At 38.6% G+C, this 27,199-nt stretch overlaps 4 protein-coding genes across 10 annotated transcripts; 2 read left to right on the top strand and 2 right to left on the bottom strand.

Annotated features, from left to right (window-relative positions):
- Window positions 1-34: 34 nt before the first annotated feature.
- LOC113729888 (DExH-box ATP-dependent RNA helicase DExH11) lies at window positions 35-16,600 on the top strand. 6 transcript variants are annotated; one of them, XM_072078726.1, is made up of 24 exons: window positions 35-543; window positions 1,923-2,180; window positions 2,401-2,661; window positions 2,783-2,851; window positions 3,009-3,084; window positions 3,835-4,040; window positions 4,250-4,357; window positions 4,756-4,857; window positions 5,014-5,214; window positions 5,389-5,499; window positions 7,204-7,271; window positions 7,432-7,816; window positions 8,116-8,271; window positions 8,361-8,471; window positions 9,187-9,240; window positions 10,108-10,365; window positions 11,116-11,225; window positions 11,519-11,672; window positions 12,200-12,656; window positions 13,617-13,831; window positions 13,923-14,161; window positions 15,138-15,264; window positions 15,460-15,719; window positions 15,864-16,600. In XM_072078726.1, exons 1-23 carry the CDS (start codon window positions 409-411, stop codon window positions 15,670-15,672), a joined length of 4,074 nt encoding a protein of 1,357 aa, XP_071934827.1. In that variant the 5' UTR covers window positions 35-408; the 3' UTR covers window positions 15,673-15,719; window positions 15,864-16,600. The 6 variants fall into 6 exon arrangements, with proteins under 6 accessions (XP_071934827.1, XP_027110003.2, XP_071934824.1 ...); XM_072078723.1 differs by having other exon boundaries at window positions 200-543; window positions 9,187-9,267; window positions 15,864-15,897; XM_027254202.2 differs by lacking the exon at window positions 15,864-16,600 and having other exon boundaries at window positions 15,460-15,798.
- Window positions 15,926-17,131, bottom strand: LOC113729907 (uncharacterized). The gene is made up of 4 exons (XM_027254233.2): window positions 16,783-17,131; window positions 16,544-16,639; window positions 16,199-16,336; window positions 15,926-16,087 (listed from the first exon to the last, which is right to left on the bottom strand). The coding sequence occupies exons 1-4, from the start codon at window positions 16,999-17,001 to the stop codon at window positions 16,046-16,048; spliced, it is 495 nt and encodes a 164-aa protein (XP_027110034.1). The 5' UTR covers window positions 17,002-17,131; the 3' UTR covers window positions 15,926-16,045.
- A 2,126-nt stretch (window positions 17,132-19,257) lies between these two features.
- LOC113729867 (protein GRAVITROPIC IN THE LIGHT 1-like) lies at window positions 19,258-23,059 on the top strand. Its single transcript, XM_027254170.2, has 4 exons — window positions 19,258-19,469; window positions 20,289-20,438; window positions 21,147-21,895; window positions 22,014-23,059. The coding sequence occupies exons 1-4, from the start codon at window positions 19,423-19,425 to the stop codon at window positions 22,826-22,828; spliced, it is 1,761 nt and encodes a 586-aa protein (XP_027109971.2). The 5' UTR covers window positions 19,258-19,422; the 3' UTR covers window positions 22,829-23,059.
- A 131-nt stretch (window positions 23,060-23,190) lies between these two features.
- LOC113729875 (mitochondrial uncoupling protein 2) lies at window positions 23,191-26,476 on the bottom strand. 2 transcript variants are annotated; one of them, XM_027254189.2, is made up of 9 exons: window positions 26,269-26,476; window positions 25,798-26,022; window positions 25,625-25,703; window positions 25,401-25,489; window positions 25,206-25,304; window positions 25,000-25,104; window positions 24,499-24,573; window positions 24,007-24,093; window positions 23,191-23,626 (listed from the first exon to the last, which is right to left on the bottom strand). In XM_027254189.2, the coding sequence occupies exons 1-9, from the start codon at window positions 26,338-26,340 to the stop codon at window positions 23,606-23,608; spliced, it is 852 nt and encodes a 283-aa protein (XP_027109990.1). In that variant the 5' UTR covers window positions 26,341-26,476; the 3' UTR covers window positions 23,191-23,605. The 2 variants fall into 2 exon arrangements, with proteins under 2 accessions (XP_027109990.1, XP_027109982.1); XM_027254181.2 differs by having other exon boundaries at window positions 25,401-25,534; window positions 26,269-26,473.
- Window positions 26,477-27,199: the final 723 nt, after the last annotated feature.

Here is a 27,199-nt window from a genome sequence, read left to right as displayed (position 1 = left end):
TCACTACTAAATAAGAATAATGCATTACAAAATTAATAGTTTAGATGTAATAGACATAGAAAAAAAATCTCAATAACAAAGTTCGTTTCTACCTTTCCTTATGTATAATTTGCTACTCGTCCTTCTATGCTATGATCGTACTACTTTTGTTAGCTTCGTTTTCCTCTTTTTTTCTTGATCTACCTCGTCATACTAAGCTGGGCATTCACAGATTCATCCCTACCGCGCAACGCGCGGTTATTGCCTCCTAGTCCTGCTGAAACCGCGAAACCCAAAACAAAACAATAACGCTACAAACCGCTCCAGTGGAGGAAGCCAGGAAGGAATATGAAGTGAGCAATCGCACGGCACGAAGCAAGCAGGCAGGAAAGCAAAAGAAGTTGGCGCAAGTTCACTTTTTGAAGCAAAATGGACCGAATCGAGGCTGGACAAGAGATGGCTTTCCGGGTTGGATTCACCGGCCACAGCGGTCATCTCACGATAGAGCCTCTTCCTCCGGTTCAACGGTCCACTCCTCTCAGTTCACTCCCTGATTTCATACTCGTAATGCTTCTGCTGACAGCTACTCTTCTCATATACTGAACAATAACTAACTGTAATTAGGTTAGACCTACTCTTAGCTAATAATTTTAGTTTCGTCATTTTTTAGCTTCGAAATTTTGGTCATGGTATGTGAATTCGTTAACTAGGGTTTATGTTAATTCATGGAACTATGTGACTACTTGTAGTTGTGCCCAGAACCAAGCCAAATTATTTAGGACAATTATATTATACATTTAGTTGGGCATTGGTTAGTGATATAGTTGTCGCATTTTGGAAATTATATCCCCACGGGCTAGTCAATTGGTAATTTACCTAGGAAACCACCCCCCCCCCACACACACACACACACACACAAAAAGACAACAGTATGTCGGGGCTTATTACTGGAAGGCTTTTAGAGTATATTGTTGAAAATTGCAAAAGCAGTATCTCATAAAGATGGAAGGTTAGCAGCTTTTGTGGTAAATTTAGTGGTAGTGTTTGCAAGAGTAGTTAGTGTTTTTGGTAACAAGGAAGTTTGAAGTGAATTGGGATCGGGCCAGCATGCACACTCATTAATGTTAAAGGGATGTTTGAAAGCAAAATTGATTGTTGGACCCATGCTTGTGTACCTATTCCGCTACTAGTGAATTGGTATTTGCTAGAGATCTCAAAGCTAACTCTTAAGTAAAGACTGTTGACAAGGAGTAAAGCAGAAGTAGAAGCAAAGCTAATACATCACTTTGCACAAATTTTGAGAAAAACACCTGTTATATGAGACAAACTTTTTGGGACAGAGGCAGTATAAAGAGTTATGGAACCAACATACCACTTTGAGTATTTTCATCCACGAAGTGGATTATAAAATGCATGGTTTGTGAATTTGTAGTTTGACATCGATATTCCGTATAATCCTGCTAAACAACCATTCAAATGCAGCATCCCCCTTGATTACATGGCCTCCCTTTATCAACTCTCAGGAAGTTGCTAAGTATATATACTTCTCAATTGCATTTTGTGATCTATAATTGCCTTTTACTAAGGAAATGGTTCAGTTGTAATTAAGAACAAATGTATTTCCCCCACAAAAAAGGAAAGTATTTTACAGAAATGTAGGAGTTGGAAATATTATGATGCAAAAGAATAAATTCTAAGTGGTCTTATACTGATTATTCAGGGTCCCAGGTTGGTCAAATCGCTGTTCTTTTAGAGAGGATATATTTAAGCTGTTGGTTCCTGCTTTTTTTCCTTAACAAAGCCATTATGATCCTTATTAGACTTGCAATTTATAAGGTTTTCTTTTCTTGGCCGGCGTTTTTTTTGGGGTGGGGGGTGGGGGGGGGAGGTGGATTTGTATATTAGTAATTCTGGAACATTCAAACCAATCTCTTTTATCTCAGCCTCCTGCATTTCCACGGGAAACGCCAGAATCAATAAAAGAATATATAAAGGAAACGCATCTACTCCCAAGGTTGGATCCTGACGAGTTTTCTGCAGAAAAATCTGGAAAGCAATGGGAATTTGATTGGTTCGACAGAGCTAAAATTCCATTGGAGCCTTCTTTGCCTCGGTCTATAGTTATTCCAACATGGGAATTACCTTTTAGACGTACAAAAAGAAGTTCTGGGCATGATATATGGGAGCCTAGATCAGAACAGGTATTCAAGTTTCTGCTTCCTTCTTCTCCTTTGATTGTAGATCACCTTTAAGTAGTAGCTTGCTATCCCATTCAACAATGTTACTGAGAACTAGTCCTCACTTGGTTCAATGGAAATTTGCAAGTCCTAAGCAGACCTCAAAGTTTCCAATCCTTTGAGTGTTGCATTATAGCTGCTAAATGTTTCTTTGTTTTGGAGTTGAGTTGTGATTATGTTGCAGGTAGATATAGCAGAACTTACAGCAGGAGCTGAGGATTCTGGTGTATTGCCACGTATTGTTGGACCTGCAAAAGATTATGTAAAAGGAAGCCTCAGCAGCCATCCTTTTCGTCCAGGTGGCTTGGAGGATTCTCATTCTTTGGGGAGGATCCTTCCTGATGGTGCTGTCAATGGTGAATGGGTATGGGAGGTACTTAATGGAGGTCCTGCACAATCTATTGCGCCGAGCTTTAAGGATGGTCTGGATCTAGGTGATCTCAGGGTAATGAGGGTTGATTTGTTTAGATATTGGAAAGCTTCTGCTTCAAATTGCAAGTTTTATTCTTTATAGCTATTTCATTAATTCTAATGCCATGTCTTCTTTGTATATTTAATAAATCAAGGCACACTCAAGTTCATGGAACGTTTTTGTGGATCAGAGTGATGTTAAGCCCGTGCAAGATGTGAAATTGGTCAGTTTTTTGTTTGAATTGCATACGTTATGGTGTTGAGCCTGTGATTCTTTAGGCGTGCATGCTTGGGGCTGCATGACTTGTTGAACCTGAATGATAATTGTTTCTACTTCATTTTCTTTCTTGTTAAATTATCTTTTTTCCGTGTTATCTGCAGAATGATTTGTCTTTGCAGTTTGATGACTTGTTTAGAAAAGCTTGGGAAGAGGATGTGTTAGGTTATGCTGCAGATGGTCAGTATTCCACAAGTCAATGTTCTGGTTCTAATTTGGTCCTGTTTTTGAAGTGCAATTTCTTGGAAAAGATCTTGTTATTGAACACTCAAGCTACTGGGCATTACCTTGCTTCACTTTACCTGTTAAAAAAGAGACATGTCCTACTCTGACCTTAGATATCTGGAGCATCTATAAAATCTGAAGCTCTGAAGAAAAGTTTCTGTCTTGTCCTCAATAAGTTTATAGAATCTGAAATATTTAAGAAAATACCAACTATATCCACCCTTTGTGAATTTAGTATACAGCTTTGGACTTAATTCAGCATTATATTCTTAAACTTGATCAGTAGTCTTTCCAACTTCTTTATTGATGCGTTTTGCTCAGGTAAACCTCTATACATTGTGGTTCCAAAGTGATCCCTAAAAATTGGAAGCCTTTACGCTGTGTCTTTTAATCTCGAAAAAAGTTTTGCATCAATCTGGTGGCCAATTTAGTCATGTTATCTGACCATCAATGTGGAAATATTGATTAAAGCATTTCTAGGGCGTATATTTGTTCATGTGACTACTAAACTTCTGTTTGACATTGATTGAGTGGAAATATGAATGCTGACCTCCTCTTTATGTGAACACCAATTTAAGCTTTAGAACTGAAGATCATAATTTTGAGCTTGTTATTTGCTCTTCTGCCCCCCCCCTCTCTCCTCACTTTGGTTCTTAGTCTTTCATTCTCTCTCTCACACAGAGATGCTTGTGATACCGTATGTAGGTGACACATCAAAGGTCCAAGTAGAAACAAAAGAATTAGGCTCTGTTGAATCAGAGTCAGAAACTAATGTAGATAATTCTTCAGTGGCCAGTAATATTGCAAAGATTGAATCATCTGTTTTGGATGAGGTATTGTCTGCTGAATTACAAGCAACAACTACAATCCTCAATGGAGATCAAGATGGTAGCATTGAACAGCCAAAAAAGGTAGAGATTTATCAGAGTGGCGTTGAACTGCTTATTTTTCTTATGTGAACTTTGTAAATATGAAAGCATCGCCTGTAATGTTCTTGGTGAAGTCCTACCTGGTGTGGTTGCTGGTGCATTGCTCAAGTAAAAAATGAAAAGATATGTAAATGTCGAACAATTGAAACTATTCTTTTCTTTGACAAAATTGTTGAATAAAATACTTGCAGGCATGGGTTGTCAGTGGAGCCAGTGGAAAGATAGTGGAACAGTTTCATGAACTTGTTCCTGACATGGCACTTAATTTTCCGTTCGAATTGGATCCATTCCAAAAGGAGGTAATAGTTTTTGCATAACTCATTTTTACTTTTGTATGCACGTTTCTTTTATAATTATTGTGGTTGAATACACTGGGATTCATAGATTAGGAGTTAAAGCCTCTTCTGTATTTACTATTTAAGCAGTTTTTTTGAATAGATATCTGTTTTCTTCTGAACATAAACATTTTAACTGAAGAATAAAACTCTGTTTTGTGGACAACTACTGGGAGGGCTAGCTTGGTCTCATTTTTAATTAACTTATTTGTAAGCTAGCTCATTCTCGGAACAAGTTCCTAGAAGAGGTTTTTTTTCCTTAACTAAGCAAAAAGTTTTCTAACACAGTTAACGGTGTAATTCTTGAAAGACTGTTTCTTTGCAGCAGAAGTAGTTTTGATTCTGAACTGTGTCAATTACAGGCCATCTATTATCTTGAAAGGGGAGACTCTGTTTTTGTGGCAGCTCACACATCTGCTGGAAAGACAGTTGTTGCAGAGTATGCATTTGCTTTGGCAACAAAAGTATGACGTTTTTGGCAACTTGTGCTATGTTACCCCTTAATTCTTATTACAAGGACTGCTTCTTGTCTATCATGGGGACTGATATTTGTAAAGCACCTTATGCTAATTTGTGCTCTGCTTTCCTGTTGAAGAACTTGACTTGCTGATGTTTTGCAGCATTGCACGAGAGCTGTATATACTGCTCCCATCAAGACCATCAGTAACCAAAAGTACAGGGACTTTTGTGGGAAATTTGATGTGGGTCTTCTCACTGGTGATGTCAGTTTGAGGCCAGAGGCCTCTTGTCTTATCATGACTACAGAGATATTGAGATCAATGCTCTATCGTGGTGCTGACATCATACGTGACATAGAATGGGTAAGTCTAAACTGCTAGAACATTGTAGCGCTACACTGTGTGAAAAGTATATGTGGCGGATGTTTTTTCCCTTCTGTCAATTTGTGTTCCTTTGCTGTTGTAAGCTTTACTTCCTTTCGAGTTATTCTCCTGACAATTGTTTATTTCTTTGTTGTTATTGAAATGGAAGGATAGGTAATATTTGATGAAGTTCATTATGTGAACGATGTTGAAAGAGGTGTTGTTTGGGAAGAAGTTATTATCATGCTCCCCAGGCATATTAACTTTGTCCTGCTCTCAGCCACGGTATGTCTTGGTGTCAATTTTGATTTGCACTTAATAATTTCACACAATTTTATAGAAAAGAACGAGTTTTCTAACTCTATCCCTAATGTTATTGTGTTCATCACTTGCAAAATTGTCAACTTGCTGCACAAATGTGTCAATATATTGTCAGCTGTTCATACTGTACGTTATAAAGTAGGTTCAAGTGCGTGGTAGATAAGTAGAGTTGAATAGGTGAAGATTTATATGTGAGCTGTGGCTTATGATGCATAAAATGAGGTGTCTTGCTTATGATGGTTTCTATTGAGGTGCAAGTATCTCAGCTCTCCATTGCCATGTGGATGGAATTTCAAACTGTTAGTGCCTGGCTATGTTGTGATCAATAAAATAAATGAGCTGTTGTTTATGATGGTTTTTATTGAGGTACAGGTAGCTCACCTCTCCTTAACCCTGTAAAATGAAATTTCAAACTGGTATTGGCTAGATTCTATAATAATTGTGCATTTAAATGCCTTGTTTCAGGGCACTTTTGGAGTGTGCATTAAGATTAAGATTGCGGGTTCAATAGGTCTATGTTCAATTTATTTTTCTGCAATTTTGCAGAAGGAAGTTATCTGTTGATAGTTTATGGTGTCAATCAAAAGTTTGCTACTTGCTATCAATATTGCTTAGGTTTCATCCTGTTACCATGGAAGCAAATTTATCTGCTGAACTGCAATGCAGCCATATTTCCGGAGATCCAGAAAGAACCTAGATATGCAGTAAATAGCCTCTTAAGGAAGATAAAATTCTTGAATAGTATTGACATCTCCAGCTTTTCATTATAAAGAAGCTAGAAAAATTTTCCAAATGCTTCAATATAATCAACAACTGAGCTCCTATTTTTGATAACTTCTTTTGAGGAGGAAATTTTGGTTCGGAAATGTACTGGTTTGTTACTTTTGTATCTTTACCTCTTATTTTTGCACCTGGAAAGCTTAGATGCCAGTACTCTTATCATGTTGTATGAAAGGTTAGGTGAGGCCTGTGATTTTATCCTTTGTTTCTGAAGTTATACAAGTGCTAAGTAGATTGTGTTATTTTCAAATAAAGGTGAATGTTTATATGTTTGAACAAATAGAAATTTTAAAAGATAGCTTATATGGTACATGATACATAAACATTTTAATGTTCTGCTATCTTATATACCACCCTACCTACCCTATCAAAAGAAGAAGACAGGGTGAATAAATGTGGAAAAACTGTAAGCTTAAGTAACAATTACTGTACATTTTTCCTTGAGGTTGCTTGATTTTCTTCAATATTTATTTGTGATTCACATGGATTTTTCATTTTTGTTTAATATATACGATAGATAGGAAGATTGCTTCTTGATCCACCTTTAGCTTTTATAGACTTCTTCTAAAACTTTTGTCGACTTTGATCCTTCAATGGAAAAATGGCAAGCGTATGTCAAATTCTGCTGATGGTTTGGCCTTAGATAGCCTTCTCCTTGGCATGTGAAAAAATGCTCTTTCTGGAAACTGCTTTGACAACACTCAGTTTCCAATGAGAAGCCTTAATTGATCTTCTCTGTTAAGTATTGTGCATTGCGTGGTGCTTAGTTTTGTCAACTGAGATCTCTCAGAAGAGATTTTATGTTTTTATCTCTGTAGAATGTTCCTTGAACCTTTTTTCTGCTCTTCACACTTCAATGTGGTCTATGTATTGAATTGTGCTTTCTAGGTACCAAATACAATTGAGTTTGCTGATTGGATTGGTCGGACAAAGAAAAAGCAAATTCGTGTGACTGGGTTAGTAGCATCTCTTCTTTAATGGGTCACACATGATACAAACTTGATCATTGTTAAATTCATTTTCTCATTCCCTGTGCTCCCCTTAGGTTAGCAGATTGAGATACTTGGTAGTTAGAGTTTTCTCAAGTTACTGTATGGGACTTTTTTTGTTTATCAGGACAACAAAGAGACCTGTCCCTTTGGAGCACCACCTCTTTTATTCTGGAGAGCTTTACAAAGTCTGTGAAAACGAAGAGTTTGTGCCTAAAGGACTGAAAGCTGCCAAAGATGCTAGTAAGAGGAAGACCACAAGTGCTGTTGCTGGTGGAGCTGGATCTTATCCTGGGTCTTCTCCATCCAATGATAGGGCTCGAGCTCACAGGCATGAAAGTTCTCATCAGGGAAAACAGACCAGGCATTCTGGATCCCAGAACTTAGGGAACTCTCGGGCTGTCTGGGGAAACCAGAACAATGGCCTTGGCCCTAATACAGGGTTGAGGAGATCAGAGGCTACAATGTGGCTATCGCTGATTAACAAGCTGTCAAAGAAATCCTTGTTACCTGTATGTGTGCATATTTGGATTTTATATAGAATTTGGAGTATATCTTTGATTATAAGGAACTTATATGCTGTTGGTGTCACATAGTGCAAGTAGAGAAGAATCAATTTTAATTAGAATATTCCAGATAATTTCTTTTCTAGTCAGTAAGAAAGTCTCATTATCACATGCTGATTTTAAATGCATGCGATCAAATAAATTCAACTTTTCTCTTGTATAGTTTGCAGTAGTGGTCAGGCTAAATTTGAGCATAACTGCTAATTGAGTTTTTTTTTTCTTTTTACCTCAATTCATCTGCTCAGGTGGTTATGTTTTGTTTCTCAAAGAATCGGTGTGATAAATCAGCTGATAGTATGACCACAACTGACCTTACAACTAGTTCGGAGAAAAGTGAGATTCGGATCTTCTGTGATAAAGCATTTTCACGGCTAAAGGGGTCCGATAGGAACCTACCACAGGTGCTGTATAATTGGAAACCTTTTACCTGTATATCCAACGTGTTATTAACAGATTTTCCAGAGTTCAAAAACTTCTTTTAGTGATACAGATTGTCAGAGTTCAAAGCCTTCTTCACCGGGGCATTGGTGTGCATCATGCTGGACTGCTTCCAATTGTCAAGGAAGTAGTTGAAATGCTTTTCTGTCGTGGTTTGGTCAAGGTAAGTAGTTTACTTGTAGAAGCATAGTTTCTTTACCAGTGGTTTGCTTGCATGCATGTTATTCAATGCTTGATCCCAGAAATTAGGCCAACTTAGATGATCAACTATGGACACTGGTGTCCTACCAGAAAATTGGCAGGGATACTAAAGACATTGGTTGACAGATCAAGATCTACAAATTGGTTCTAGGCGATTTTGAAGATATAAAATATAATTTTTTGAAGTTATTTGGTAACTGTTAAAAGAAATAAGAAGTGCTGCATATTGAGAAGACAATGCAAGAAGTATTGATTAGTTTGTGAACTATTAATATGTGCAAAGCACAAAGAAAAGGATTGTCAAACATTTATCAAAATTTCCAATTCTTTTATTGTTTAAATGTTTAAAGATTTGAAAATCCAGATAAAGTAGTTATTGATATGAACTTGGGAGCATTTTGCCTCGAGTGAAATTAGGATGTAGATGAGCAAAAGTAGAACAAGAAATCTTCTTGGACAATCATTTACCTTTGATTACTTATCAGTATGGTGGGAGGGATCGTAATAACAGAATGATGCCCAAGTGATGATGAAATTCTTGAAAGCTTACAGATTGCTGAAATCTTTGATGGTGGTTTAGGTTAATTATGAAATTGTTGTTTTTGGCGTCACTGCTCGCTGTTTATTTCTCAGGCAGGGTTGGGGTGTCATTTGGATAAACTATTTTCTTTCCACAGGTTTTATTCTCAACTGAGACATTTGCAATGGGAGTGAATGCCCCTGCAAGGACAGTAAGTGAACATCCATTCCTGCTATTGGTAAAATTACATTTATCTTCCTGAGATTTTTCATTTGACTGCATTTTAAAGTGTGCTGGTTTGTTGTACCATTAATTGACCCTTAAAGTTTGTATAGTTCTTGTCTTTACTTCTACCTTTCTGATGTTCATGTTTTTATTTGCATGTTATTGTTGTTTGAGAAGCAGTTTTGATCTGTAAGTCAATAGCTTTAGAGAATTTGCTTCCACACTTCCCATAGAAGTAAATTACACGTCTGGTAGCAGGTTATTCATGGTAACATAGCCAAGCATTGGTTCTAAGTCAACTCTGTAATTTTCTGTTCATTTGTCACCCATGCTTCAAAGGTAATTACTTATGCGTTAGTACATGGTGGGTTTCTAATTGCATAATACTTCCAAGCTTTTTCTGTTGAATTGTGTTCTGTAAATCTCGCACTTACTGTCTCCCTAAAAAATTGTGGTAATTTTTTATTGCTGATGTTACCCTTAAATCTAACTATGTATCCAAACTCAAATCCAGGTTTAATTTGTTTTAAAGATTGTTTGTGATAAATGATTGTTGCCCAGTGCCATGACAAGGATTTTGGATCCACAACATTTGAACTGTGGGTTTGATAGGAGGGTGGCTTGATTAGTTTGGGATGTAACCAAATCAATGGCCATTAAAATACGGATTTAGTTTGGTGCTCTTTTTTCTTACCTTGGTGGAGTTCATTCTTAAGGAATTCGATCTGTAGGATCTACTACTCTTCCAATTAGTATGGATTTGTGAAACAGTCTCTCTTCTTACTTCACTCTGTGTGTCCATTTACCGACCCTGTTTGTCGATCATTGACCATGTACATTACCTATTTGGCAGGTGGTGTTTGATACTTTAAGGAAGTTTGATGGCAAGGAATTTAGACAGTTACTCTCGGGAGAGTATACTCAGATGGCTGGTCGTGCTGGGAGGAGAGGACTGGATGAGACTGGTACAGTTATTGTCATGTGTCGTGATGAAATCCCCGATGAGAGAGATCTAAAGCCTGTGATAGTTGGTAGGCCAACTAGGCTTGAATCTCAATTTCGACTGACCTATATCATGATCCTGCATCTCCTCCGTGTTGAAGAACTGAAGGTATATAACATATTACTTAATCAAGGTTGTTAGTAATAGATGTGTCCTCACTGAAGTTGCTGCTTTAACCAGTTTCTTGTTGACACATACAAATACATAAAGATCTGTCATAATAGAAAATTGGAATCCCTAGTATTGCAATGTTAGCCAGTACACTTTCAATTGGCAAATTTTCTTTTCATATTTTCCCCTTGTGTGATATTTTGCAATTATTTGCCAATTGTGTTCATGATTTCCTCCTAGTCAACTATCTCAGCAGCAGAGCTTAACTTCTAATTCCTGGACAATTGAGCGAATAGCTTCAAAGTTTATGCAAACTGAATGACATGTCCAGAAAAATTTTAGCCATTGCCCAAATGACACTGCAGGGAAATTTTAGCTCTAGCCTAAATTTTAAGTTTCTCTTTTATGAGTAGATTGTTAGGGCACTGTTAATAGAATTGGTTTGTGCTGTGGTCGGTCCTGTACATCATTGGCAGAATATCAAGATCTAGGAGATATGTAGGTTACACTCTTTAACAGTTGGCAAATTTTACATGATAGGTTGATAATATCTCACTGTTAGCTCTAAAATGGACCTCCATCTAAAGCCAACATTTTATGTCCATCAGCTTGATTTTTTCTGGAATGGTACATTATTGGGTACATGGATTGAGCTTTTTGGTTAGTAGTTTGGGATATTGGGTGATGGCTTTATTTCTCAGTAGTGGTTATAGGTTAAATTTGCTTATCTGTTTCGAAAAATTGCAGGTGGAGGATATGCTAAAAAGAAGTTTTGCTGAATTCCATGCTCAGAAAAAACTTCCCGAGAAACAGCAACTTCTAATGCGAAAGCTTGCCCAGCAAACAAAAACTATTGAGTAAGGACACAGCGAAGAGTATCATGGTAGAAATTTTGCAACTAGGGCTATTTAGATATTCTTTTGCATGCATTTGTTTCATTGCCAACCCTTGCCAGGAAAATAATGTGGTTGTGCCTATCTTAGTTTTCGTTGTAAATACCATTTATATGCATTATTAATGCTATCCTCCCCACCCCCCTTTCTGTTGTGAGCAAATTAAAGACTATGATCACGTGTGTGTACCTTCCTTGCAAGTGGATCACTTGTGCCACTTTATATAGGGTTTAAATAAACTTCTGTGTTGCATTTAGATGCATAAAGGGTGAACCAGCAATAGAGGAGTACTATGAGATGTCCTCAGAAGCTGACACACATAGCACCAAGATAGTGGAGGCAGTCATGCAGTCCCCTGGCTCCCAGCATTATCTTAGTCCTGGAAGAGTGGTGGTTGTAAAATCAGAGTCAGTAAGTTCACATTCCTAGTTCTTACCTTCACCATGGTGAAAATTACTACTTGTATCCTTCTCTGTTATCCTTTAGAATTTTGTTCCTCCTTTCTATTTGTTGATTGTCTTCATAGTTCCTTGTTAGAAAGGTAATTTTTTTTTTGGATGTTATTCAATCTGTTGCCGTGCATGAGTTTCAAGTCCTAAGGACTCAATGCCCAGGACCACTTATGCCTCATCACTGGTAGTTACTAGATTCTTGGACTTGATTGTTTTACCTTTTTGATAGATGCTTGAAATCAGGTTTTAGTCAAATCTTTGGTTGTCTTTCCGGATTGCCTTGACAAAATTTGTTATTCATTAGTAGCTTAAAGTTGCTTAGCTATAATGAGACAGATACAGGTCATTTGCTTTTTCTAATGGAACAATGATTTTTGGCCGAGTTTAATAGATCTTTAACTCATGGGGTAACATTAGTTGGATCACATGAGTGTGGCAGCATTCCAAAATTTGCTGACATTTTTCCATTCCATTGGCATCTGGCAGGCCCAGGATCACTTGCTAGGCGTTGTTGTGAAAGCACCTTCTTCTAACAATAAGCAGTACATAGTTTTTGTGCTGATGCCTGAATTGCCTTTGACATTGCAAAACCCATCAGATAGTAGCAACTTGAAGGATGATAAAGGTGCTGGTTTACAGATATTGATACCTAAGTCAAAACGTGGTCTGGAGGATGATTATTATTCTTCAGTCACTTCTCGGAGAGGTTCAGGTGTTGTCAACATTAAATTACCTCATCGTGGTACTGCTGCTGGGATGAATTATGAAGTTCTAGGAATTGATAACAAAGAGTTCCTTTCAATATGCAACTGCAAAATAAAGATTGATCAAGTTCGACTTCTGGAAGATGTCAGTGCTGGAGCCTACTCGAATACTGTACAGCAGCTGCTGTTATTGAAATCTGATGGAAATAAGTACCCTCCACCTCTAGATCCAGTCAAAGGTTTGTAAGTGAACTGTTTAAGCTTATGGTCACCAGTACCCTCTAATTGGACTTTGGTTGTCATTTATCATTGGTCTCACCTGTTTGGTTATTGAAAGAAAAATGCTTGTGGAGTACAAGATCTATGTGCAACTGCTATTTCTGGGGGGTGTGGATATATCATTCTTGTTGACAATAATAAATCCTCACAGATAGTTATTCTCTATTATATTTGTTTGCCCAAACTAGAATTATAAGGTAAAAAAACATATAACCATCACGTGACTGCCTGGGAATGCTTTTGCAAGTCTAAGATTATCATATGAATGGATTTGGTTTCCTCCAGGAAAATTCTGTAGGTCACTTCCAGTTGCTAAATAGTGGTTTGAGTAGTATAATACCAGTAACTGGTTTAGTACTTGATAGAACTGAAGAGTATTTAAAAAATTAAGTTGTTTTGTCAGTGATGCACATCATCTACAGATGATTAGGACATGTAAATCCCCTGGAACAATGGACAGGTATGTTGCCTTGGAGTATCTGCTAGTTTTATAAGATTGTCATCTTGCAATTTAGTGCTAGACACTTTTGACAAAGTGGCTTCTGCCAGCTTCAGACTTAGGCTGACTCATATGCAAGTATGTTGAAGGAAGTTAATTGGCCTCAAATCTACTCTCTGTGAGTTATGGTTTTCATGATCTGTTGGCTGTTAGCATTAGGGTGCTGAGGGTGGAAATTGATGTGCATTTAACATTCTGGCACAGATGATAAATAGAATCAGTTTTTATCGCCTCGTTAACTTGTGTTGTCTTCTTTCAGTTGGAAATTAGAAGATTTGATGTTTAAATCCATAACAAGTGTGAAAAATCTGAGAAATGTGCACCAATCTTGCTATGCTCTTATTTTTTAAAAAATAATCTGCTTTCTTTCTAGGCTCTCTTATTCTCCCCTAGCTTTGCATCTGATGGGATTGTGTAACAGATCTGAAGCTGAAAGACCTAGATGTTGTTAAAGCCTATCATAAATTGAACATTTTGTTGCAAAAGATGGCACAAAATAAATGCCACGGATGTGTCAAATTGGAGGAGCATATCAAGTTAGCCCGTGAATTGAAGCGGCACAGAGAGGAAGTCAATACCTTGAAGTTCGAAATGTCAGATGAAGCACTGCAGCAAATGCCTGATTTTCAGGGTCGGGTATGTGATGTTTTCCATTGCAAAATGCGGATTTGGCATGCATGATCTTAGAATTGGATTAGCCTGTTACAAATAATGCATGTCTTTGCAGATTGATGTTTTGAAGGAAATCGGTTGTGTAGATGCTGACCTTGTGGTTCAAATAAAAGGCCGTGTTGCTTGTGAAATGAATTCTGGGGAGGAATTAATATGCACTGAGTGCTTGTTTGAGAATCAGTTCGATGACTTGGAACCAGAAGAAGCTGTGGCAATTATGTCTGCCTTTGTCTTTCAGCAGAAAAATACCTCTGAACCTTCTCTTACACCAAAGCTTTCTCTGGCTTGTAAGAGGTAACATTTTAAACTCTCATCCTCCTCCCCCGGGCCAACCCACCACCACCAGGATTTGTTCGTAACACTTCTAGTATCTCATTTCTTTTTTTACGTGGATGCTATTTTGGGTAGATTATGAAGAAAACGGAGTTCTTTGGATCTGTGCAGAAACTAGCACGATATAGTATCCAAAGCTTTTTAATGTGTCCATGTAATTTTTATCAAATGAGCTTGGAGTATTCTCAGGAACTTGTTCTTATAGTTGGTGCAGGGGTTTTGCTCTTGTATGGTTTCAAAATGCATTTTTGCTTTTATTATTTTTATTTTTATTTTTTGGTTCAAGGGGAGACTCTAAGCTTATAAATGCGAAAGAGGAGGGCGTGAAAGTCGAACTAGGGACCTTAAGTAAAATGCTTGGAGTTTGATGATCTGGTCAACAAGGATTTTGCCGAATGGTTAAGGGGTTTCTTAAGATTTGCATATACTAATTGTGATCCCTTTTCCATAAATACTTTTTTCCGGAGGATAACAAGATTTTGGTTAATTAACATTCTGCCAATGAAAAAACAAAAAAACTGTGACTTTCTACCATGCCATAATGTCTTGAAATAAGTTGATGTCTCAGTATAAAAAGTTTCAAAGTTCAGCCAAGTTGCTAATTGCAGGAATTCATTTGTGGGGGTTATTTCTTGAAATGTTCTTCCTTTTGCTCTCGAACTTTGCTTGTTGAGATTTGTGGTCCACCTAATGCTGAGGCGTTGTAGAAATGAAAGATATGTCAATTCTTTCCCTTCATCATCGTCTTCCTCTTATTTTTTTTCTTTTTTTGTTATTTGGGGTCTAAATTGATTTATATAATTATGTATTGGTTTTGCAGTTTTGCTTTTTCCCAAACCTTACTGTAACCTTGTTGATGTAGTTGTCTCCAGTAGAAAGACTTTCTAGTCTCATTTTTACTTGACTTGTATGTTCATTTCATTTCCCTGGAACCCAGATTGTACGATACAGCAATAAGGCTAGGTCAACTTCAAGCAAGCTTCAAAATACAGATCGATCCGGAAGAGTATGCTCGGGAGAATCTCAAGTTTGGTCTCATTGAAGTGGTTTACGAATGGGCAAAGGTCGTCTATCTCTGTTTCTCTCTCTCTCTCTCTCTCCACCCCCCCCCCTTCCTTTTTTTTTTTAAGGAGGGGAGGGGTGGGGCATGCACTCTGCCCTAATTCTTCTTTACATGCCTGTTTAAACCATTCTCGTTAATTAGTCTTTTGCATCTCCTCTCAGAAACTTCTGAATGTGATCTGCTTTTCTTCTGCCAGGGTACTCCATTTGCTGATATTTGTGAACTCACTGATGTTCCTGAAGGTTTGATAGTCAGGACCATAGTTAGATTGGATGAGACATGCCGTGAATTTAAAAATGCTGCTGCGATCATGGGTAATTCTGCCCTTTACAAGAAAATGGAAACTGCTTCGAATGCCATAAAGCGCGACATTGTCTTTGCTGCTAGCTTGTACGTCACAGGGTTGTAACCTTGTTGAAGTCGAAAGGCCTTGATTTGTGCCAATCACCAATACATGTAAATGGACTCTTGTTGTACACTAGTCATCACCATGAATTGGCTGATTTTTTTAGTTAAGAGTTGAGATTTTTTAGTATTCGTGATCTACTTGTTAGGATGAACTTATTGAGAATTATCAAGCTTAACTAATCGCTTTGATAGGTATATGATAAAATGGTGAAGAAAATTAAGCGGATTGACGACCAGGAACGCAAGAACATCCATCACTGGAAAGATTGCATTTATTTCGTCAGGAATTGAACAATAGCATACATAATATGAGAAATATCTCCAACGAAAGGATCATGTTCAGGAACAGGTCTTCAGTGATGTATCATTCCCCTTCAGTTGTCACTCCTCTTGGGTTTGTCGGAGACGAAACCAGCCTGAAACCGGCAATCAACGAAAGTGAAATCAGACGGCATCTTATCTGGAATACCAAACGGAAAATGGATATAGTTTAAAAGAAGCTTATTCAAAATGAAAGTAGTTACGACCTCATCAGCAGCTGCTGGAATCCATTCATTAGTCGCTGGATTTCCCTTGCAGGAGCCATGGTAATCTGTTGCAGAATCTGGTTCTAAGCTGAAGGATTTGCCTTTCATGCTCTCTATAGCAATGAATCCAGTTCCCGTCTGCAATTTCATTTTCAAGACAACAGTAGCAGAGGATTATTCATGTTTCTCACTAATTTTTCTATCAAGAAAGAAAAGAAGAAAATCTTTTTTTTTTATATATATACTCGAATGCTGGCTTTTTTTGTTTCTGATCTTGTTACCATTCGACCAGTTGAGGTAACCAAAATAATGTAGAGATGCAATGGAATCAAATCACGCTACTACCGTGTGATGTTGCTTGTCGATGCAGTTGAGATCTTTATAATACTCTGTTTCAACGAACTCCTCAGTTGCTTGGCTTCCACTGGTGCGCCCCAGTTTCTGCAACAATTGGACAGGACAGAAAAAAGAAACTAGCTCAAAACTTCTTGAGAACAAGTCTTAACAAGTTACAAGAACTAAGTAATAATAAGATCAAATTACAGATAGATTACTAGGTGGGTTTTGATGATGAAGAAAATAACCTGAGGATCATTTTCAAGAAGTTGAAATCGAACGTGCTCAGGAATAACATCATCAGAACAAGAATCGGTGTAAGTTTTAGAATAGTCGCTGCGCTGAGGCTTGGTATGGCGCTTTGGAGCCATAGCATCAAAGTAATCTCTGGTGGACTCCTCCAGCTTTGCCTCTTCCTCCTTTGACACATGAACATCGCTGCGGTTCGGCCTCGTGCAACACTCCATTTTTCTTCTTCGGTCTTTTCTTTTCTCGGTTTCCGATGAGGAGAAAAGAAGAAAGAGCAGTCACCACGTATTTCTTTGAAGAAGATGTTTTCTTCAATTAGTTGGAGTGGGCCTGAGCCTGACCCGGTGCAAGATATTTTTGGTAAGGCATTTAGATATTTTGGCAACACTTTAATTCCCGTGGACCTCAACACGTTGATTTCTGGATTTTTTATTTTTTATTTTTTTTTCCAGTTGAAATGCTGACGGTTGGTTGGTTGGTTCTCAAGGGTCAAGTCGAACAGGAAGCTGGACCCCCACCACATCGGTGGCATCTCTTTGTTGGATGGCTTTAGTCATGAGATCTGAACATGGCGCCGTGTTGCTGTTGCTAAGAAAATATCATGAAAAAAAAAATGAAAAGGAGAATTTCAGAAAAGGAAAATAGAAAAATAAAAGAAGCTAGTATGTTCAAGATATGCAACCCTCGCCTGTTTGAGCCCAATGGATACCCAAGCATTTTCCATCAATTAATGGGTACAATTGAAATTTGTTTCATTTTAAACTCAATATCAAATTCCAGTACCCATCCCACCCAAAGTCCTTTATAAATGTCCTTTATATTTTATAAAATAAATTTTTTAGTCCTGGAACCTATTTATTCTTTTCCTAAAAAAATAAAATTCAACCCAATCTATATTCGTTTTTGTTACTAAAAAAGTAAAATCTAATATTTTTATACGTAAAAAATGACTGTACATAGATCACGTGGTGATTGTCTATTAAAAAGTGATCAAATTTTATCGATTTAATTATATAAGGGTGATAAAATTATCATTTTAAAAATGAACGATGAAAAAAATATGGAGGGACATTGCGAATGATTTTACTCTTTTCCTGGTAAATAAATGCTACCGAAAGTCCCCAGACATATTTGTTGCATTATTTTCCGGCTTCGGCTGCTGTGGAGGGCCTACGACAGCCCATTGTACCCGCTCCAGTTATCTCCACAGCTAATGGTGGCTCTTCAGACTTCGCAGCACCAGCTTGCAGGTTCCAGCTCTTCTCGGCCGGATGAGTTGCACTTCTAGATTCACTTTTGCCCCCTTTTTTTTTTTAATTATTGTGACTCAACTGGCACTAGTGGCTTTGCAAGATTTTGCAAATTATTGGACCATTACACGACGAAGACAAACTGTTGAGGATTTCTTCACAAATAAGCCCACGTAGGTCTCGGAGCTGCCTCGTGGCCACGCAACTCGTTGAGAGATCACATCCATCCCCCTAGGGCCTCAATCTAACTCAAAAAGATGTTCCTTCTGTCCAAGGCCCGCCTCCTAACCCATTCAGATCCAAAAGGGCCTTCCAAAACGTGATACGGGCACTGGGGGAGGTCCATGACCCTCTCAGTGTCTCGTTGTTGGGCGGGCACCATATTCACGCGTGTGGACGTATTCTCTCGTTTTATTGCCTCAAGATTCCTGCTGGTGGCCAAGTCACGCTGTCTTTTTAAGATTAGGCCCCGGCACGGTGTATATGAATCACGTGAAAAAGTCAAAAAACAATAACGAGACTCCGTAATTGCAATGAATTTAAGAATGTTTTGAGTCAATTAATTTTTTTTTTTTCAACAAAAAAAGTAGACAAAATACTAGAAGGAGAAGACAGAAAAGCAACCCTCGCCATTAGTTTTCACATTAAACTGGCTAATAAGATACATGTCCTCTCACTGCACCAATAGAGTAAGTTTTTGGTTGACACAAATATAACAGACGGACGGTGTTTTATATTTTTATCAGCACAAATCTCATTTATGGCACGACAACTGCAAGTGCAGCAATTGGAGTTAATTGTGTAGAAACTATCATCCTTGATAGTTGATATTATAAGGGTGGGAAAAAAAAAAGATATGGTTTCATTTTGCAAAAGGTGACGGACAATCGCACTCAATTTTATGTTCTTTGCAAATAATAGTTGGCTAGTTGGTTACCGATGATTTCAAGAATATGTATTTCCTTAATTAATTATAATGGCAATAATCGGAACTGGACTCGCTCAGACTTTTCTTTATCCAAAAAAAAAAGAAAAAGAAAGGTAGATCCTGTTGCTAGGGGACACGTTGCGAAAACTGAGGGATGTTGATTGGAGAGGGCGAATCATCGAAGTGTTTCTTTAACTTGTTGAGCTTGTCAAATACATTAGTGCGTGTTTCAGCAAATGAAAATTAATACTACACTTGTCGATTTAGGAGGGCCAACTCAAAGAGATGCTCGCCATGACCCGGCTTAAGCCCGATCATCCGAGTTCTTCTCCAAGTTTGGCTGGTACCCATCTCAAGTACTCCTGCTGCAGGTTTCGATATATATTGAACATCTTTCCTCAGTGCCCTCAGAGTTGCTATAACAAAACCCCCCACCACTGATCTTGCCGTCTTCAACTATCATGTTTTCTAGCGCGTTACTTCGCTCACTCCGATGCGACAAGTCAAGGTAATGGATTGGTGTCTGTATGAGTTTGTTCCAATTATTTTTTTTATATACTGTTAGCTACGCTTGTAAAATTGATGAAACTCTAACCTCTTGAAAACACTGCTCTAAAGGGCGTGTTTGCAATTGCATCAAAGATTCTTAAATGCCAAAGGACTAGATTTTACGGGTCACAAGATGCTCCGATCCTTAAATTTTTTGCCAGTGATCAATTGCTCGTGGAAATGAGTTTATTAGCCAATTTTGGATTTTGGGACTCTACCGGGGGACCATCACTTGTTCTGCCTCCAATTAATTACCAAGTTAATTAAGTTTGTTCCTCCATTGGGATTGGCTACTAAATGTAAATGGTCCACTAAAATTCGGATATTTGTAGCAGTACTACTCTATTAGTGAGTGAATCGACCATCATGTTCCATGAGGACAGAAAGAAACGTTTCACCAAACCTGCCAATACGTACTAGTATTATATGAACTCCTCCTCCTCCTCCTGCCTGCGGGCTTCATCATTTTTTTAGCCTCGTGGCGTGGCAAATACACGAAAGTAGTTTCTACTCGTACATCATCGTAAATTATACTGTTGAAACGAAGGGTTCTCTAAATTGTCTTCCTATTTTTGGCGGACAACATGCTGTAGCTACAGAGCCCTAACTTTCTCCAGACAGAGTGTTTACATCTCAAAACCAAAATACTCTAATAACCAAACGGGCTTTCGAACCAACAATTCATTTAAATAAATTTTTTTTTTTAATCTTATGGGATAATTCAGAGAAGCATCAATCCATTCCGAAATATGATTGTGTAAACTGAATCTGCCTGCAGAAAGAAGAGAGGACATGGGAGCCGTGAGGAAACTCAAGTGCCAGAGATGCAGCAGCTATCCTACAGCTTTCCAGTGAACCGGGATCACCTCACCAAACGCCCTACAAAGTTTTCTCTACGATCTGACATCCCTCAACTGAAAAGCAACTGGTGAGCAATTGAAGTGACAATAGCTGTTAAAAGACTAGGGACGGATGTTCAAATTAGACTATCAAATAAGCTAATGACAATTATGAAGCTTATTAACGTTGATCTGATTATTCAATTTGAACTTTGGCATAAAATTGGTTCCATACTTGACCTGTTTATGATTTTGTTTCGTCTAAAATTTGTTCATGAAGTTTTGAACTAATTACATGCTACTCATTTTTCTTCAAGGCAAATAATAATATGCTCTAAATTGTCAAACTCCTTTGCCTCGAGTCTATGGAAAACCCCTCCCTCCAAAAACAAGCCCCCCCAAAAAAAAATTGCAAGACTCCCCTTTGACATGGTAACACTCGTATATCTGCTATAACTGAACCCTAGTGAGCAGTAACCAAGAAAATCTCTTTAAAAAAAATATGTAACAGACAAAACAACCAAGACAAAAGCTCATTGATTTTTTTTTTTTTTTCATTCATTTGCAGCACATGTAAGTTGTAGTATTCCCATAGGACTATCTTTTTTTTTTGGGATAAGTCGGTAGCACATTCCCACCATAAATCTAAACCGAGCCTCTACTGGAAAGAGAAGAAAAATAAAAAATAAAAAAAAAAATCTATACAAAGCAACTGCTTTGACTCGTCGACTAATCCTGCTAGTCTACTACTGCTCACATTTTTTACTGATGCCACTGCACACTCGAGTGACTGCCAGCCCGAGTCCCAGAAACTCTGTCAGGATCAACAAAATGTCCGCCACCACAACCAAGGTCTCCAACTTCTCCGATCTGATCCAACGTGTCACCGCCAACTGCTTACTCAACCCCCTCGGCTCCATCCGCCACGCCGACGATGCCTCTGTTCTTCACTCCCCCGACGACTCCGACGACGACAACTTCAAAGCTCAAGAAGATGAAGAACAAGACGTGGACGAAGAAGACGATGACCGCTACGATGTGGGTGACGGAGGAGATTCGCTGAAGAATTGGGATGTGAAAAGGAACAACAGCAAAGGGGACCGAAATTGTGGCCTGAGAAATGAGAGAGTTATCCAGATGGAAATGCTGATTGGCGAAGTGTTCGAGGCGGCTTCCGCGATGAAGCGGGCGTACGTTAGCCTGCAGGAGGCGCACTGCCCCTGGGATCCGGATAAAATGCGCGTTGCGGACGTGGCTGTGGTTGCTGAGCTGCGGAGGATCGGGGTGTTGAGGGAGAGGTTCAGGAGGAGTCTTGGGAATACTGGAGGTGGGAGAGGGGGGTGGAAAGTAGGGGCGGCGACGCTGAGGGAGGTGGTGGCGCCGTACGAGGCGGCGTTGGAGGAGTTGAAAAGGGAAGTGAAGGCTAAGGATGTGGAGATTGAGAACTTGAGAGAGAAGTTTAAAACGGCGTCGTCGCTGAGCGGCAGTGGCAGCGGTGGAAAGAAAGGCAGCAAGTCAAAGAGAAAAGTCAGCTGTAGTAGTCAAGGTGACAGGATCCTATTCCAAATACTATTTGCTAAATGACATGTTTACCCTCGTTTCTTTGCATGTATCTCAGATAGTGCCATTCGTCGTTTGACTACGATTTTTTTTTTCCGATGCAGTTGCAGGCCTGGCACCGTCACCGGCGCCGGAGATATTTGAATCGACAATGAGCTCAGTAAAGGAAGCTGCTAAATCATTCACGGCAATGCTCCTTTCCCTGATGCGTTCAGCTCATTGGGACATCACAGCCGCTGTGAGATCCATCGAAGCTGCTTCTTTCTCCAGCAGTGCCTCCCCGACTACACCCACCCCCACCACCTTTCCGGACTCCATAGTCGGAGCCAACCACGCTAAGTACGCTTTAGAATCCTATGTTAACCGGAAAATGTTTCAGGGGTTCGACCACGAGACCTTTTACATGGACGGCAGCCTCTCCTCATTGATCCATCCCGACCAGCATCGTCGCGATTGCTTCACTCAGTACCGCGACATGAAAGCCATGGACCCAATTGAACTGTTAGGGATACTTCCAACTTGCAGCTTCGGGAACTTCTGTTTCAAGAAGTATTTGGCAATTGTTCATCCCAAAATGGAGGAATCGTTATTCGGGGACTTGGAGCAGCGCCGCCTAGTTTTGGCCGGAAACCACCCCAGGAGTCAATTTTATGGGGGGTTTTTGGGCCTTGCTAAGGCAGTTTGGCTGCTACATTTGCTGGCATTTTCGATGGACCCACCGCCTAGTCATTTTGAGGCGGCTAAGGGAGCTGATTTCCATCCGCAGTATATGGACAGTGTGGCGAGGGTTCCAGGTGGTGGACGAATGGGTGCCGGCGTGCCTCAGGTGGTGGGCTTTCCGGTGAGCCCTGGGTTTAAACTTGGAAATGGGTCGCTAATTAAAGCCAGGGTATACGTCGTTCCCAAGAACGGGTATTGAATTTGTACTACTATTTAGCCTAGTTAAAACTTAGAAGACATGGACGAGGTCGAGCTCTGAGGTGCTTCGGTTATGGGAGTTTTCTTGGCTATAGTAGATTCAAGTCTTCAGTCAGTAGATTTGTTTAAGGATGCATAATTCCTCTGTATCTTAAGAGAATTAATCACTCTGTTGTAAGATTGATGAAGCTGTAGCATTTAGCACTTGAATGTTTCTTATTTGTTCGCTCGATGCTCGGGGTATTGCAAAGATCACTCCTGATAGAATTGGAAGAGCCTCTAGAGCTCTCTCAGTTTTTGGGCATGGAACCTGGAAAGCTCATACAGATACCCTGCATGAAAAATTATCTCATAAGATCAGAATAATCTGAATGCACAAATCCTCCACTATTAAGTACAGTATATTGGCATACAGGGTTAAGTTGAAACAAAAGAATTGCATCACGATATGTCTCAAATATCTCGCATTCTTCAATTCTAGATATTGTTGAAAGCGGTAATTCTCTTTGCTGTGTCGAAAGCTTTTCCAATGACTATATACTACTATGCAATGTTGTCACAGCTAATACGGACACGAAGGAATTCACTTTTATTGACATCCGCATTTGTGCTCCTTCGTGATCTTTGAATAAGCAGAGACCCCCGCAGAAAGAAATGCTCCTTATCAATTGAATGATGAACAGTCAGATGCAGGAGAGGACCCTTTCTCTCACTCTCACCCCGCAGAGAGATGACAGCTCCTCCTCAAAACTCAAGGAGGTGATTTGGTTTAAATTACTCACAAAAATAGTTTCTTGACCTGTCATGGAGAGAAGTAATAAATATGATTGTTATTAGTTGGTTTGTGGATAGGAGCACCAGCAGCCGGTACCAGAGTTCAAAGAAGCAAGGACCAAGATGCAGCCATATTTCTAATGGTTGACAGAAAAATTAATCCAGAAGCACCATACTAGTCATAATGTAGTAGAGAGAGGAATGAGCAGTTTCTGTTTGTGACGAAGAAACTAAATTCTTTACTGGATAAAATCTTTTACAACTCATCAAACTAAACCGGTCTTTGGAGCATCAACCCATTGATAAAAGGAGATCTTAAACATTATTTTCAATAGGTTAAAAACATATAACAACTTATGCTGAATAGAGAAGCAACCAACTTCCTAAGGCGGAAGTATCACTTACCTGCTCAAGAGTTAAGAACATGATGGCATTCCATAGACCTAGTCGCCCAAAGTTGGGTAAGAAGCCCTTATAAAAAGCAAAAGGCCCCTGCAAAATTTTTTATCAGAAGACATTAGCTAGCCGGAGAAATAGATCTGTCGCAATAGTACATCTAGTATCCAAATTTTTGCTCCAGATCAACCAGAGTGTGCTTCATCATAACTGAACAAGACACTGAAGACTAAGAGCACATAGCTGTCCCCAGCACAACAGCGGATGAACTTAATCATCTAAAAACATTTCACTGATAGCAACAGAGACCATGACCGAATACAGCAGTACCACATCCAAATTCGTATAACTAGATTTGAAGGAATAGAAAAAGGAAGAAAGATGATTTTTAGACAATTGTTTGATGGCTGCAAGACAATTGTTTGATGACTGCAGAAAGATGAAAATACTGCAACTTTGTCACAGTTAAATGAGAAACGAAAAAGTAGAGGCAATACGTACCTCATTTTTCAAAGTTTTGAAAAAACAATCCAAGGTGCTTTTGTAGATTGAATCTCCCATCATTCTAGATTTTACCTGGAAAAATATCACCAAAGGTTAGATTCAAAATAAGTTTGTCAACAGTAATGTCAAGGAGTAGACTTAAATTCATGCTAGGAATGCTTCAAGTTTTTGCAAGAACGTATACAGGTTTTCAGAAACAATCATGCTCATCACCATTTTGTTTATACATACCTCATGCCAGTAACAATCGTCTCAAGCAAACTGTGCTTCTATTGGTACTTAAACAAGTTTGACACCATCGACACTTTCCTTATATTTCTTGCATGCCATAATTGACCCTAGTTTTACTAAAAGATCTTAATATTGTAACCCACATCACTCCACAGGAATAACACTTTGCAGAGAAAAGAGCTACAAAAGCAGCTTGATGCTGACACAGGGATGCCGTAATCACTGTCTAGCATAACTGCAACAAGTGTCTGAGCAAACATAACTTACAACGTCAACAGGAGACCCAATGCAGACAGCAAAAAAACCTGCCCCTAAACCGGCTAGAAGATGGGTTAAAACATTGTCTGAAAATCCTGGAAATTTCAAAATGCTCTACAAGGAAAGAAACAGAATGGACAAGTTAGAATGCAGATTAAGAACTGATTATGAGAAGCAATCACATATTCTAAATCAAGTAACAAAATCGAGGTTACCTCTTTCACATGATCATAGCTAGCTAGCTCAGCTGCATTGATGATTGCATTTCTAGCAATATTTGGCCCAAGCCCTGTCCATAAAGCTGCCAGTCCTTCCTATTCATTTTTGTTGGTGAAATGAATAACTAAGAAAGCATTTAACCAACGACCACATATAACTGTATGTGGTTAGATACTTATCAGCAATTTCACCTGTTTGGCAATGGTATAATAAGCATCCAAAGCTCCAGAGTAGCGCCTAGGCACTCCAACAGGCATCTTTCCTTCAGCCTGAAGCCGAACTTTCACAAGATCAGTTGGATTAGCAACAGCAATTGCTATAGCACCTTTTTATGAACAGAAAAAGAAATCAATACAACTCATACATCAAACATAGTAAATCCAGTTCAACTCACACGAAACAAGAGCTAACTCACCAGTTACCAAAGCAGCAAGTACTTTATTAAACAGAGAAACATCTTCTATAGCATTACCCCCAACTAAGAATGCCTTAACCTGTCCGACGTGTACAAAATAGCATGCCAAAATTAATACATACAACCATGTGTCTAAAAATTTTAAGCAAAAACAACTCACACCGAAAACTTACAGGCTCGTATAAGCCGATTCTTAGACCGCCATAGAGACACTGGCGGTGTAATCCCGGTATAATTCCTTTCCAAAGCGCTAAAAGACCTTCTTCCTTGGCAATAGTCACAACTGTACCTAACAATCCCTTGTACTTTGAGCTACCACCCCCAGCCTCCCCACTAATGGCAGCTCTCTTTTCTAATTGTAGCCTAACTTTAGCTGTGTCCAAGGGAATAGTACACAACTGCAGGCATAATCAACAAATTCACCAAAAGGAAAAAAAACAATAAAACAAAAAGAAAATTAAGATCAACGTATCCACATTTAAATGTGAAATCTGAATCTAACAGCATTGAGCATTGGTAGTCAGCGCTGAAATGGAATTTGCACAGACGAGCTGTAAGTATGTCATTTTACCTAGTAATTTACCTTTCAGAACGAAGAAACGTAAATGTTGAAAGAGTTTACTACTAAGAAAAACAAGAGTTACCTCGGCAAAACAAGCGGCGAAGGCGCTGCTGAGGAAGATTCCGGCGAAGGAGATCTCGAATGGATCCGCCATTGCCGGAGGAGATACCGAGTCGAATTAATCAGGGTGCGGACTAGGAGTTCCAAATAATAATGATGATGATTGAGATTTGAGAGTAAGTTATAAAGAAAGTGATTGCGAGCGCTTAAAAACTCGTGCATTTGATTTTGATAGTTAAATTTGATACAAGACAGGACTCTCCCAAAATTCTACTGTACTACGCTAATCTCATTACTGATGACTTAAAAATACTCATTATTTTTAGTAAATTTTTTTTTATAAATAAAATTTGGGGAATACATGTACGTGTGACAACCTATGCTGGAGTAGTTTGCTTTTCTTCAACTGATTATGGGGCGTGTGAAATATTTATTGAGTAAATCTTATATACACGCAAATAGTATATCCTTTTAAATCAGTAAATTTTATAAGATTGCCAATCGGGTCATATAAGATGGATTTTCATAAATTTAGACTTAACCAATTTAATTTGTAACACTTTCGAGTTTCGAATTGTGAGTTTCGGGTTAATAAATACGATGATCATATTCAACTTACAAAATATTCATATTTTGAGCCTTATTCACGTTTAACCCAAACTCACTTATCGCTCCTCAAATTTCTTAATATAATTACTATAACTATTAAGTTGTAAAACTAATTTAACATTCACAGAATTATAATATTAAAACTAAACATGAACAAGTAATAGTTTTTAAAAAGTATATAAATCAATAATTTTTTAACAATATTATATCTAATTCGTTCAAAATACATGAAAAATAATAATAAAACATGCGGCCATAAACCAATACATCTTCAAAAGTTGAAACTTTTCATAACTTTGTGATTTGAATCAAAACATGCTTGATAATTTGTGTTTTTAGACCAA

Source organism: Coffea arabica, chromosome 1c (genome assembly GCF_036785885.1).
Source record: "Coffea arabica cultivar ET-39 chromosome 1c, Coffea Arabica ET-39 HiFi, whole genome shotgun sequence".
Lineage (NCBI taxonomy): Eukaryota > Viridiplantae > Streptophyta > Magnoliopsida > Gentianales > Rubiaceae > Coffea > Coffea arabica.
Note: the sequence above shows the minus strand (reverse complement) of the source record. Positions and strands in the feature narration are given on the sequence as shown.